The sequence below is a fragment of the Cynocephalus volans genome, chromosome 16 (assembly GCF_027409185.1).
Source record: "Cynocephalus volans isolate mCynVol1 chromosome 16, mCynVol1.pri, whole genome shotgun sequence".
Classification (NCBI taxonomy): Eukaryota; Metazoa; Chordata; class Mammalia; order Dermoptera; family Cynocephalidae; genus Cynocephalus; species Cynocephalus volans.
Genome location: NC_084475.1, coordinates 30,356,737 through 30,370,772, shown reverse-complemented (window position 1 = coordinate 30,370,772; position 14,036 = coordinate 30,356,737). Strand labels below are relative to the sequence as shown.

The 14,036-nt window shown below is 46.8% G+C and overlaps 1 protein-coding gene across 6 annotated transcripts in view; it reads right to left on the bottom strand.

Moving 5' to 3' along the window:
* Positions 1–12,425, bottom strand: part of LOC134365111 (transducin-like enhancer protein 1) — an 82,849-nt gene extending 70,424 nt beyond the window's left edge. For all 6 annotated transcript variants that reach the window (XM_063081288.1, XM_063081289.1, XM_063081290.1 and 3 more), the window contains exons 1-4: positions 12,348–12,425; positions 11,463–11,563; positions 10,014–10,077; positions 9,853–9,897 (exon numbers count right to left, since the gene is read on the bottom strand). In XM_063081288.1, the coding sequence (XP_062937358.1) occupies positions 9,853–9,897; positions 10,014–10,077; positions 11,463–11,563; positions 12,348–12,371 (234 nt within the window). In that variant the 5' untranslated portion in view covers positions 12,372–12,425. The remainder of the gene's footprint in view (positions 1–9,852; positions 9,898–10,013; positions 10,078–11,462; positions 11,564–12,347) is intronic.
* Between the last annotated feature and the right edge of the window lie 1,611 nt (positions 12,426–14,036).

Below are 14,036 nucleotides of genomic sequence, written 5' to 3'. Positions count from 1 at the left end.
TACCCCTCAGCGTGGCCCCACTATGGGAGCCAGTGATGTCTGCTCCTGCATATGGTCACTCAATCCTGACTGCCATCCCCTAACCCTACTTGCCTGTTTTCTCTTTTTAAAGGGAGAATAATTAATATCCACACAAAGGGAGGCTGGGAGCCTTCACAGGGACCTCCATGGATGCGGGCTATGACCACTCAATGTCTTGAAAAAGCTTACTCTACAATAACAAACCCAAGAAGATGATTTCTGAAAGCCAAAGAGCTGAAAAACACAACTATCTGAGACTGGAGTGGGCACCTGTGGCTGCAGGCTCCGTGGGGACTGGGTACCCTTCCTCCATCCCGATGGCCCATCCTTTATTCTCTCCATGCCAGCCCAAGATGCAGATCAATGTTAAGGCCCCCTTTCCTAAACCAAAAGCAACCTTTTTATTTCCACTCGCTAATCCATAGAAGCCTTTCAAATGGCACAAATAAAGGCGGCTGCATTTTGTTCTCTAAATCAATTTTCTCCCTAGCCATCAACTAGATGTTCCCGCACAGAGAAAGAACAGCCCTTCCCTTCTAATTCAAAAATCCATACTGCCATTGCCCTTGCAAACTGCTAAACAAGCAGTATCGGCAAGTCACTTGTGTTCTCTAATATATTTACTGCAAATCCCAATGGCTTGCCTCCTAATGCAGTTTTCCATTGTGTCTGTGCGTGTCAATACACTGGCTGGTCACCAACTTGTAAGCAGCTCTGACCAGCTGTTTGCTCAAGGCATCAAGAGGGCGCCCAGAAGGAACAAAGGCTGTGCTCCTGAAGATTGACTTGGAGGCCACAGCCTTAGACAGCCTCGATCTGCACACACAAGCTGGGGTCCTCGAAGAGGGTTTCTTTTCTGTACTTCACACCCCTGTGCCACCCACAGCCCCTAAAGCCAACTGAAACTCTCTACTAGGTCTGTTTCCATCCACACAAAGTTCAAAATCAGTCCTTTTACGAAATCATTTCCTGATTTACTACTTATCAACACTAAAGCTATTTTCCCCAGCAAACACCCTGTTGACATCTTTAAAGGCCCATTACAACTCTAATTTCATTAAAGGGCCAAAAGGAAGGTAGAGAGGATGGCTTCATAAGGGGAGTCTGGCTTTTCTGTTTAAGTACAAATCTCTGCTTTCACACAACAGTGGAAAAAGAAAGCACCTTAACACCATATAACAGTGGGTCACACAAAGGGCAAGTTATGAAAACCTGTTAAGGAGGAATTCTTAAAATGTATATGGAAATCCCTCCATCACCTACCAGTCTAAACCGAGGTTAGGAGCTAAAGAAAAGCCTGATCCTCTAACGAGCCTTTTCAAGTTGTCTAGATTATTTACTCCTCTATTGAGGGGGAGCTCTATGTAAGATAAGTGACAGGCAGATATTTTAAATTGTTAATTTATAGACTCCAGGTATAATACAGGTGGGTATAACATGGGTGTTTCCTATGTATTTCTCTTTCTGCATATTTGAAAGTTTCATAATAAAACATGAAGACTTTAATAATCAATGGGTATAATCATTATTAAGAAACCTGGTGACTAAAAGTTTAATGCCTTGAGAGAAGCTTATGATACAATTTATCCACAACTCTGCTGGCAGCTGTGGTCATCCTTAAGCAATAAGCAGTGCAGGGAGCCCAGGGACAGTAAAGCAAGCACATGGCCAATTCACACAGAAACCCGTGCCTCAGCAACATGCTAGTTTTTTTTTTTGGTTTTTTGGGGGAGCTTTTTTTGGTTTTTTTTAGTACAAACCCAATTATATTACTATAATTAAACTCTTTATTAAAAAGCCTCACTAGGGCTGGCTGGTTTGCTCAGTTGGTTAGAGTGCAGTGTTGTAACAACAAGGTCAAGGGTTTGGATCACTGTACCAGCCAGCCGTAAAAAATAAATAAATAAATAAATAAAGCGGCCTCGGTGGATATTCTGACCATAAATCACACTTCCAAAAGAAAAACCAAGCAGAAGTGGTTAGATGAGGTTATTAGAACTGAACTAAACAGGGGCCGAGCCCGTGGCGCACTTGGTAGAGTGCTGCGCTGGCAGCGCGGCGACGCTCCCGCCGCGGGTTCGGATCCTATATAGGACTGACCGGTGCACTCACTGGCTGAGTGCCGGTCACGAAAAAACGACAAAAAAAAAAAAAAAAAAAAAAGAACTGAACTAAACAGATTTCATTTTTATATTTGGCAATAAGAAACCATAATCATACTCTTGATTCAAGTTTTTAATCTGGGTTCTATGGGAAGGATATTGAGATGTACACAGCCAAAATTGTTGGGCAAAGCTATCTTGCGTATTTGTGTGTAAAAACGTCTACAACCATTTTTTGTGAAGTAGCTTTCATCGGATTCTCAAATGCTCGGGATCCAAAACAGTTACAACTACTACTGTACGTAAGACTACACTTACATACAATAACTAACGAGAGCCTACTTTGTATAACGCATTGGGAAGGGCAGACGTAAGTCTCAAACTCAAGCTTCAAGCAGACTGCAATCTAGCCAGAGTAATAAGAAGCCCATGAAAAAGCATCATTACAGAACACAGGCAAACTAAGTGGTGTGACAGCCTCTGCTGGCACAGTCACAGAAGGCCTTGAAGTAAAGGTGGTGTCACTGGAATTGGACCTTGAAAGAGCCTGAGGAATGCCATGTGAAGTTTGACAAAAAGCCTTGGACTTTTTATAAAGAAAACAGGAAAACGCAAAACGTATTTTTGGCATGAAGAAGACACCTACTTGGCTGGATTAAAGGAGCTGTAGGGAAGAGGAAGGTGGCCAAGTAGGACTGCAGTGGAAAGCACTCAGGGCAGACACAGAAAGCTGGGAGTGACAGGGCAGGGTGTCGAAATTAAAAAAGAGGCCCCAAGCCCCTGAGGATGTTTTACATTTGCTATCTTAAAGATGCTCCCTTTCCAGGGCTAGCGTTCTGAGGGTACTGGAAGGTTTGAAATGTAGGCTACTGGTCTCTGAGTGGAGTGGGTGTACCCTACAGGACACAGGACAAACCAATGGAGTCCACTGAGAGTATGAGGGCTTTTATTTCAACCCCTCCGTTTAAAATATCCACTTGTAACAAATATATATGTACAGCACTACATGTATATAACCTACGTAAACAACTCTGGTGATTTGTGCTCAAACGTTTTACTGACGGTTTCTACAAAAAACAATAAACTTAAAATCCAGTTAGATCAGTCATGGCCAGTCTAATTTTGCGTGTATTTCTGCATCTACATTCTCGATGACTGATTCCACCTCATCTAATGGATAATGAATATCGGTTTGTACACTGGAACAGACTACAGGGATGCTCAGCCAGTTGCATATACAAATCTCTCTTCCAGTGCACAACGTGGTGCACATGCACCCCACGTAATAGTTTTTCTCTGTCTAGGAGACGAAAAATTCAACTGACAGAATTTTCAGAATTTATTTTTTCCTCCCAGTTTTTTTCTTATACCAAAAATGAAGTGTACCCTAACCTTCTTTTGCTAACACATTTTGTGATCAAAGAATGACTACCAAATAATACTACAAGAAAAACTTTCAGCGCTAGCCAGTTAGCTCCACTGGTTAAAGTGTGGTGTAGTAACACCAAGGTCAAGGGTTCGGATTCCCGAACCAGCTAGCTGCACATCACCCCCCACAAAAGTAAACTGTAAAAACTTATTTTTTATGCCTAGTATAAGTGCTTGCAGTGGGAGGGGTATGCAATTGTGCTCGTGGTTATGATTCTACATTGCTTCAAACCAAGTAAACAGAATAAAACTTAGTAAACATGGCAACTAGTAAACAGTCTACACACTGAGCTATTCTAAAAACATACTTTTGCATGAATTTTTAGAAGCCATTTTTAATTAAATCAAATGAATAGCAATATATGAATATCTTAATTTATGCTAAAATTCAGTATAAATTTATTTCATTTTCTAGATCAAACCATGCCTCAGAAAAAAAATTTAGAGGGGCTAGCTGGTTAACACAGTTGGTTAGATCATGGTGCTGATAAACACCAGGGTTTAGGGTTGGATCCCCACACCAGCCAGCTGCCAAAAAGAAAAAGAAAAAACATTAGAAAATTTCTCCCACCCCACCCACCCACCTACACATACACACACACGCACACATACATTCTACTAAAAACATAAAATCATATTCACAGAATAATCTTATAGCACACTTACTACGGTAGAACTCATCATCCCATTAGTGAGGACTATTTTTAAGGTATAGTCTAATCTCGTCAAATAGCCAACTGACAAAACAGCTGTCTAAAATTTAATTAAAAATCACTATCCCAGGGTTGGCCCATGGCTCACTTGGTAGAGTGTGGTGCTGATAACACCAAGGCCACGGGTTCGGATCCCATATAGGGAAGGCCAGTTAGCTCACTTGGGAGAGCGTGGTGCTGACAACACCAAGTCAAGGGTTAAGATCCCCTTACCAGCCATCTTTAAAAAAAAAAAAATCACTATCCCGACTGAATGACCGATTATCCCACAATAAAGGTAACCAGTTGCAACAGTAAGCACTGGGGACCGGCGGGGATGTGGAACTGGGTCCTTCAGAGACTTGAGGAGAGAAGCCAAGTAAGTTTCTCAGTTTCCCCCTAGTCAATCCACTCTGGAGACCATAAAAGTTTTAATAATAATAAAGCAAAGACTCGGATCTACAGAATCTTAAAATGGTTCCGTGAGCCAGTTACTGAGAATATGTCTTTAGTTTAACTACCACTCAAGATGATTTATTTAAATATTTACTAAAAGAACAGATTTTTCTTTCTGTGTTTCTTAATAAACACTATCTGGGAGAACACCTTAAGCCCTCTGGTGAAAGCTTCTCCTCAATTTACACACACACCGTGCTCGTGCTCAGGTGTGTACTGGGAGGACTCCTGCCATGTGCAGGAAAACAGACAAGCTTCAGTCTAGTCTAACCCCTTCATTTTACAGGGAGGGAAACTGAGGTCCACGGAACTCGTGTATGACTTGCCCAGTCCCTAACTGAAGTCCCTAACTGACCTCAATAAACTAAAATAAGACCAAGGCAGATCCTACAGATCACGGCTGCTCCTAACAGAACATTCAACCTCCTCTCTGTCTGGAAAAGACAGAAAGGGGGCGGTGAGTGAGGCACTCCGACTCCGCAAAGGCCCAACTCTGCCTCCTTTGCCTCACCTGAACCCCGACGGGCTGACCATCTTGGATCCCATCCTTATAGAAAATTTTGATATTTTACTCCACATCCATTTCTTTTTTTGGATTTAATTTTGAATTTTTTAAATATTATTTACTGTGATTACTAAATTTTCTGATGCCCCTTAAATTCTATGCCCAAGGCTTCACTGGTCTTTGCAGGCACTGGACAGAAACCAGCCACTAGCCCCTGCCTAAGGGGTTGGGGAGGTGACTGCTAAGTAGTAAGAAATCAGACCTGCCTGCCGATAAAAAAACACAGGCTAATCTTGCACCTTGGAATCTAGGCTCCACATACACAGGAAGCCTTATCTTATGTTTGGAGGGACAGGCCTGGCTAATAAAAATGAAGTTGGGGACCACTCCAATCTTGACGACAGCTACCTCTTTGTATTACAAGGTTATTAACACCTGGTGGAGCTTAACTCTAAGTGCCTATAGTCCAGCTACTCACTCATTCCCCAGTGTGAGATACTGACTTAAAAAAAAAAATCTCAAAGTGAGAAACTCTAGACAAAAACGCATGGTTAAAAAATAGAAAGATAAAACTTGCAGAAAAACAGTAACAGAGTCACATCTAAGGAACTAACCCCCAGAGTTAGTGAATCCCTAACATTTCCCACCTAAATACTTTAAAAAGTCCACTAAAAAACACTTTATTTTTCTAAGACAAATTTTAAAGCATACATCAAAATTGTGAAAAGCAGTTTCACTCCAAAATGTATGTACATGGTCTGAGACACTGTGCTTGCTGAAATAACACATAGAGGTCAGAAGTGTTAAGCTCTTCCCCCTTCTTCACACCAAAACCCACACTGCAGAATACATCATGTTTCCTTCCACAGCTACTCATTTATTCTTAAATTCTTCACCACCCTGAAGAGTCCCAAGTGCTCACTCTGCCCACTCTTCAGCAGAACACAGGCAAAGAACATGACTGAGCAAACTCACTCCATCGCTGGGTCTCCACTAGGATTCCTGGCATGTTTCTTTTGTTGTTAAACGTATTTTAGCCTGGGGACAGCATCGCTCAGTGGGATACAATTTTCTACCTACCCATGGCTTGTGATCCCCACAGACCAGTCAGCACTGCTGAGTTTCCTAACTTTCAGAACATGCGTCTGGCCCTGATGTGTCTTGCAAATGGTGAAGTTGATTGGCACAAAGAGTGAGCACTGGAGAGACATGCTACTAAGCAGACATGGGTCACTACACATAGGACCAAGGGTGAATCTGCCAATGGCCTCGTCTTCCCAATGGCAGCACAGTGAGGATGGGAGGCAGCACTTGCAACCTTGGACCAGGCAATCCAATCTCAAGCTTCAATAGATGCTTGACCTTGAGCAGGTCCCAGACTCTGAGCATGTGCCCACAGCAACACCGACCCCATCTACTTCCCAGGATGACTGTGGAGGTCACAGGAGACAAGTCACTATTGAAAACTGTTAATTACTATACAAACTGAAGCCATCAATGACAAAAACATACATGAGTGGGATAAATAAGGCTTATGCATGCATTTACAGTATATCTTGTTTCCAAAACTATCAAATAAGGTAATGCCAAGCCATACAACAGAAAAAAAAAAATGTAAAGATCACACCGCCACACACACGGCATAGCCCTCAACAACCAGACTCACATCAACTATTTTTCAATGCACCCTAACACTCTGATGGAATTGGAATTGCCTCAGCTTTCATGAGAAGTCTCCATCCCTCTCTTGTATAGAGGTTTACAATCTACACAGACATAGATGATGGACAGGCAGGGATCTATAAAATGCTCAAAGAAAAAAAGAATTATCTTACTGCTACAATAAAAGATATAGGTATCTATCACCAACCCCCTTGTTCCGCTGCCTTTTCTGAAACCAGCCACAAAGGAGAGCAGAGAAAGTAAGGGGAAGGTTTATCAGGAAGTGTTGACACAACACAAACAGGGACCGTGGGCACCACACCAAGTACGGAAACCACAATTATACCATTCTTGATTTGGACGCACTTCCACTTTAAAACTGCCAGACGGGAAAGTCAGTGGTGAGATTTGACACTGAAATCTCTAAAACTCACTCCTTTGACAAACCCGTTGAAAGGTGGGAAGGGAGAGCGGTCATCACACTGGAGACAAATCAAACCTTAACAGCATTAAAAGCTCTCTCCACAGAAAGTTTCCCCATCACTGCATTTTTTCAGTAACAAAGATGTTGTCAGAAATGACAATTTTTTGTGTCCCCTGATGATGCCTTGCTGGCATTTGGTTATAAGCCATAAAGCAGGAATAATTTCAGCCTGTCAGGAGTCTTGCTAATGCCCAGTTTCCCCCTAGAGAGAATTCCTGTCAAATCTAATGAGAGCTCCAAAGGCCCTCTCTACAATATAATGAGCACTTAGGCCATGCTGGTGATCAGGCGGCAAAAAGCATCAATTTGAGCCTGGCTACACCCTGGGGGCCAGACGTCACCAGTTTTAATAAGAATTATGATTACTAGGCTGCACCAAATGCCTCCTCAGAACTTACTATTAATGTGTGACATTCAGAAGGCTGTTTTTCAAATGCAAGGCCACTTTAAAGTGAATTACAGCACTTCTTCGCACACCACTCTAGTTAAGGGGGTCTTGTCAGCGTTTACAATGTAAACTAAATTTCAGGGGGCTTAATACCCTACTATAAAAAGCATGGTGTCTCTCAGTTTTTCACATTTTTCAAACTACCGACCAATTACACACAGCATATTATTAATGAATACAGGCCATGATGGACAGTATATGCCCACAAATGCCCAACACAGTATAGAAACTCATTAGAAAGCTATTTTCACACCATGGGGCCTCTGACCCTCTTCACCTCTTCTCCTTTCTTCCTACACAATAAAGAAGAGGTCACCCCACCATGTAACCTACAGAAACCCAGAGAATTACATACCTCTTTTAGCCCCCCCATAAACTCAGCAGACAACATCACATCGTGGTGGTGTTCCCTTGTAAAAGAGTCAATGCGGTTATTAAATCCTTTGAGTTTAGGGGCTTAAAAAAACCTCACAAAAACCTCAGTCATCTACTCTCATTCTTCCAGAATACGTGTACTAGTTCCCCTTCCCCCCCCACCACCAAAAAAAAATGCCCTTCAAGGTAACTTTTTTAAAAAAGTGCAGATTAAAACTCCTAGGCCAAGTTTATTTGCATAACTCATTTAAATGACCATAGATGTTAGCCATAGATCTTCTATGGCCCATAACTATCAACAAGTTATCACCTCAATAAGGCACTAGCTACTGAAGCACACAAAAATAAAGGCACAAACCCAAAGTTACCATCTTTGCAAATCAGAATAAAATCAGCATTTTTAAAGGCCCAATTATATCACTAATGAAAGGCCCTGAACTTAACTATCTCTTTCCAAACACATATCTGAAAAGAGATCTAATGTACAAGATGATAACTTAACATTATGAAATCTATGATGAATTAAAAATCAAAGAGTGCAGAGTTACAAAAGCAGAATTCAACTCTGAAACACACTTGCTTAATGAAAGTCTTTGAATATAAGGAAGATCTGAAGGCTGAACTAATCAATTTCTCCACTGTGCCCCAGCCGGTCAGCCATGCTCTTTAATTTAATGAAACAAGGGTTTGAGATGAAATAGCACATATACATCAAGTAAGAATTGTATTGTTGCACTTTGAAATGTGTCCAACTGTGCAACTTCATCTGATGATAATTTTTTAAGAGGCAATCGATTTCTAAAAGACTTATTGTACCAGCGTCTTGATGAAAAAGTGAATGTCAGCATATCTCCAGAATACTTATACCCTGCCATTAATGCTTTCTTTGGCAGACAATGACTACTCAATCGAGGGCCCTTTGGGCTGAGCAATCATTTAGCTTTGCTTCTCTTATGAGGTCCTTAGTGCCTTGTTCCAGCTCAATACTCTTTTTATACACCATTATAGTAGCCATAAGTGTGAATTTTATGGGAACTTGCAAACTCATAGTCATAGCTAGATCTTTCCAGTCACTAATCTTTTCATGCTTTTAAAACCGCTAGGACTGAAGCAACCCCAAACATATTCCTTTGGCCATAAAAGGATGTTTTTTTCACCTCCAAACCTATATTAATTGGAAAATTTTTTAAAAAGGTGTTGGCTAATAAGCCACTAATCCTGAGGGTTGCTTTATGCAGGCCCAAAGCATAAAGAGTACTCCAATTAGTCATACCTTGTTTAACCTGATTTTAAAAACTCCTGAATACCCTTCTTTCCCCCACAAGTCCACACTTCCTTCCAAAACAGCACAAAAACATTAACTATCCTGAACTTCAGCAATTCTAACAGGATATCCAGAACTTTCAAAAGGAGAATAAATCTACCCAGGTGGAAAAGTAAACTCAGTCTCAATTTCTTTCTGCCTATAACCAGGCTAGTTTACATACCCAAAGCACATCTCTCCTACTCTATTTAAACACTGTAATTGTCAAGAAGCAATCCTAGCTGCAGAATACTACCAAGGCTCAAAAATGGCATACAAACGCCACCCCAACCTCCCACTTCTGAGGACAAAGCCAGTATTATAGAATCATATGAACTGATTACTCATTTCAGCTTGAGATTTATCTAAAGCTTACCTGTTTATGCATTTCAATGTTTAATCCATATGACATTTCATAATACTGCAAAGAGAAAAAAAGAGTCAAGCATTTCATTAAACTCATGTTTTTACACTTATAAGAACACATATTTGCTCACATTACATAAAAAAGAAAAAAGTCCAATCTTTGATACCTACCATCACATAGTGCCTCTGCATTTCTGTTTTTTCACTCGCCAGTTTCTCACATTCCAATTTAAGGCTATGAAAACAAAACAGGCAACTTAATGTAAACATTATGTCACTCGTTTTAACATCTGCCTCACATATTTGCACTTCAAGTAAAAACACAGAACAATTTTGAAAAGCCATAACTATTTAGGTAAACAACCAAAAAATCCTTGTCCTTGCATTTAATATGGAAAGGGAGTAAGGGGAACAGTACAGGGTATCCATTCAGCTATCATTCTTTTTATTCTTGGTGCATATCTGGTCAAATGCCAAGAATGAAAAGCCTGTCAAAACCTCTGATTCCTCCTCCTAGTTGACTGTTCCCTGCATCAAAGTTTGTTCCTCTGGACTCCACCAGAATCGGGCCCTCACACAATCTTCAGTCTCAGGCATAGGCTGTAACACCTTTGTTAACTCGGTCTCTAAGCTTGAAAATTGTACCTGTAAAGTTACTTGTACAAGTGCTGGTCCCTTTCAAAGTCTTTGGTTTTTAAATCCCTGCCAAAATATGTCAAGTAGCTGCCGCGATGAAGTAGGCTGAAGTTCTCCCTGCTCGGTAAACACAGTGTGTGCAAGTAAGTCTCAAGCTCTAGAGATGCTATCTACCAGCAGACAATAGGTCAATAATCAGAAAACCCCTGACAAAATAAAAAATTCACACCCAAGCCACTTCACCTCACATAGGTGCTTTCCTCAAGCATGATGAAAGTAAATATTGTCAATACAGTTATTTCTTAGCTCGAATCAGCTAAAACTTCACAGGAGCAAGGGTTGGAAACTAACCTTTCTGGGAAGTTAATTATGGACGGAGTACTTTACAAATGGCGTTCATTTACAAATCCTTTGGAGACAAGTATCATTATATGAAGAAACTAAGGATGAGATGGACATAAACGTGATTCCACTCCCTTGTCCTACCCAAACCAACCGAAAGTAACAGCAAACAGGTGAGCTTTCCCCGACACACTATCCACCTCCCTCACCCTCCCCAATGACGGGCACAGCTAAAAGCATCCAGCCTTCCCTAAGGGACTTTGCCTCGGACAACCCAATTCTCCAGTATGGCAAACAACGATTTCAACATGGCTTGCTTCCCTGAACCCGCACTTCAATGTTTTAGCTCAGCCTGTTGCAAAATAAATAAATGAAGTACAAATATTGACGGTTCTCATGCAACTCCTAAATAAACGAAAAAGGACTCCCTGGAACAACAGCAAACGGGCAAAAGGGGAACAATGGAAGAAGGAGGAGACAAGGGAAGAGGAGGTCCCGGAGGAGCCAGGAAAGGGGGTAACGTGAATGACAGGTCTTCACTGCGACTCCACACGCCACCGCCTGGACGCAAGTACTAAGTACAGCCGCCGCCACCTGGCTGGGCGACGAGGGGCACAAGGGGCCGCGCGGCCAGACACGCACCTGTGATACTGCGCTTGCAGGAACTGGAATTCCTCTTTAATCCGGTCCAGAGACTCCGGGATGGTGAACTTGAAGGGCTGGCCTGCAGCCTGGTGCGGCGTCTGGGGGCGACCAACCAGGGGAACCGAGGAACGGGAATGCGGGTGGACGAGTAAAGCAGTAAGGCAGAGAGGAAAAGAACGAGTGGGACACAATAAAGTTAGCAAAGGCAGAAAACCGAGCCCCAACCTCGACTTTGTGCTCCACCAAGGGGAAGGGGAAAGAGGACCCTCCCCAGCCCCTAAAGAGGCTTGGAAGCTCCTCCGGCCTCCAGGGCGCATCGCGCTAAGTGCGCCGGAGTCATCCGGCAGGAGGGAAGGGGGTTCCAGGCGGCTGGGAAGGACCAGGCCAGATTGTTATTGTTGTTGTCGTCGTCGTCGTCGCCGCCGCCCCCTCCCCCATGAGGGCCATAATCACCCCGGGGACCAGAGAATAAAAACAACTCCCTTACGGTCCCCGTTCCCAGAGTCTCCGGGGCCACCTCCTCCGGGCGCACCGGAACGGGGGTCGCATTGACATGTTAATGACCGAGACAAGAAACAAAGGGGGGGGCCCTACCCTCCCCGGGGAAGGGGGAGGATGTGGCTGCGGGAGAGAAACCCCAGCCTCTCCTAGAGCCCCCGTGCGCCGAGTCTAGACGTCAAGCAGGAGGGGACCAAGAGAAGGGGGGAAATGGAGTTCCGGCCCGCTGCCCACCTCACAGGGGAGGGCCCGAGTTCCCCAGCCTTGCACCTCTGGGGGCGAGGGGATGCGCCGGGTTGCAGGACCCACCCGTCCCACCACCAGGAAAGGGCGCCTGGCCACCCCACGCTCTTGTCCCCTCACCCCCACCGGGCCTCGCCTCACCGGGTGCCGGCTCTGCGGGAACATCGCTCCGGCGGCGGCCGCGGCTCTGCTCTCGGGCAACTCAATTCTCCGCTCAATTTCCAACTTTAATCCCGCCGAGGAAAATGAAGCCGGGAAGCCCGGCAGCAGCGTGGAGCGCAGGGGGCGAGCTGGCCACGCACGCAGGCGCGCTCGGAGAGGCGCACCGGCCACTCGGCGCCCGCGGCCGCTCCTGCTCCGCCCGGCGCGGGCTCCCGCGCTCAGTGCCACATCGCGGGGCACCCCGGGCCCGGCTGCTCCAAGAGCCTGCGCGACAACGCCGGCGCCCGGGGGCTCCGCTCCAACACGCGGGCCTCCGCCGCCCCGGCGCAGAGGTGGGCGCGCGGTGACTCCAGCCGGGCTCCCCTAGGCGATCCCGGTGCGCGCCTCCCGTGCCGGGCAAACCAATCCAGGCGGGCTGGTTTCCTTTGCTCTGCTCCGGGGCCGCCTCCCTCCAGATTTTCCCCGCGGAGGCGGCGGGCGAGAGGCAGGTGGCGCGGCGTCCCCAGCTAGTCCCGAGCGGACAAACCGGGCAGTGTTCGGGCGCGGGGCCTGGCGGCGCCTTCGGGCAGGCGCTCGCGAGCTCCGAGGAGGTGGCGGGGAGCGAGGTCGGAACCGCAGTGGAGGCTCCGCTCCAGGCGGTCCGAGCCTCAGCCCGGGCCAGGGAGCGACGGATGATGAGGCGAGAAAAGTGCGGAGGGTGCGCAGGGAGGCGGCTCGGCACGCCCCGTGCCACCGGCACTCGCCGTTCTCAGCGGTGGCACAGACGTCCCAGCCCGACGGGGCTACTCCACGGAAGGCGGCCCCGTAGCCGCCCGCCGCTCCCGGAGCCCGGGCTGCATCAGGGCCCCGCGCCCCGCGCGCACTCGCCCCGCACGGCCCGCCCGTCCGCACCGGACCCTTCCTCCGCGCCCCTTCTCGGCTGGTCCTTTCTTCCCTTCCCTTCGTTGGCCTCTCCGCGAAGTTCTCTCACGACCCGGGGCAACACATCCACGAGACGGGACGGAGAAGACAAGGAGTGTGCTCCGCCGCTCGGCCTCCGTCCCCGGCGGGCAAACTCGGCGGGCGAGTCCGGAGGAGTCAAGGCGCCGGGGGCCACGGGGGTTCGGTCGTCGCGGGACCGCGGAGGTCCTGGCTGCTGGCGCGGGTCCTGCCCGGCCGGGCGAAAGAGGGGGTGACGCAACGGCCGCCTCGGGGACGCGGGGCACCGGGTACCCGCCGCTGTTCCTGCAGCCGCCGCCGCCCGCGCCTCTCGCGCCGGTTACATTAACACGCGGTTTCACACTCCGGGGCTCACCAGCGCCGGCCCCGCCCAGCCCTGCGCGGGCGGGGGCCAGGGACCCGGCGGGGGGAGCGTGAGGCCCACCTCAGCCAATCGTGTGCGCCAGGCCCAACGTGGGCCGCTGACGCAGAGCCTCCCCGGAGCCTATGGTAGAGCCGCGTCGGTCGAGCCGTTCCCCCCCACCCCCGCCTCCCCACCCGCCTCGCTTCCCTCCCCGCCGTCTCCTCTGTCTCCCCTCCCAGCCCCCGCCCCGCCTCAGCCCGCCGAGTCCTCTCGGGCTCTGTGAGGAACTGTTCCTGGAGGAGCCGCGGGACGCCGAAAGTAGCCAATGGGAAGCGGCGAGACGCGGAGATTGGCACCGAGGATGGGAAGGTCGGTGGGAAGGAGAG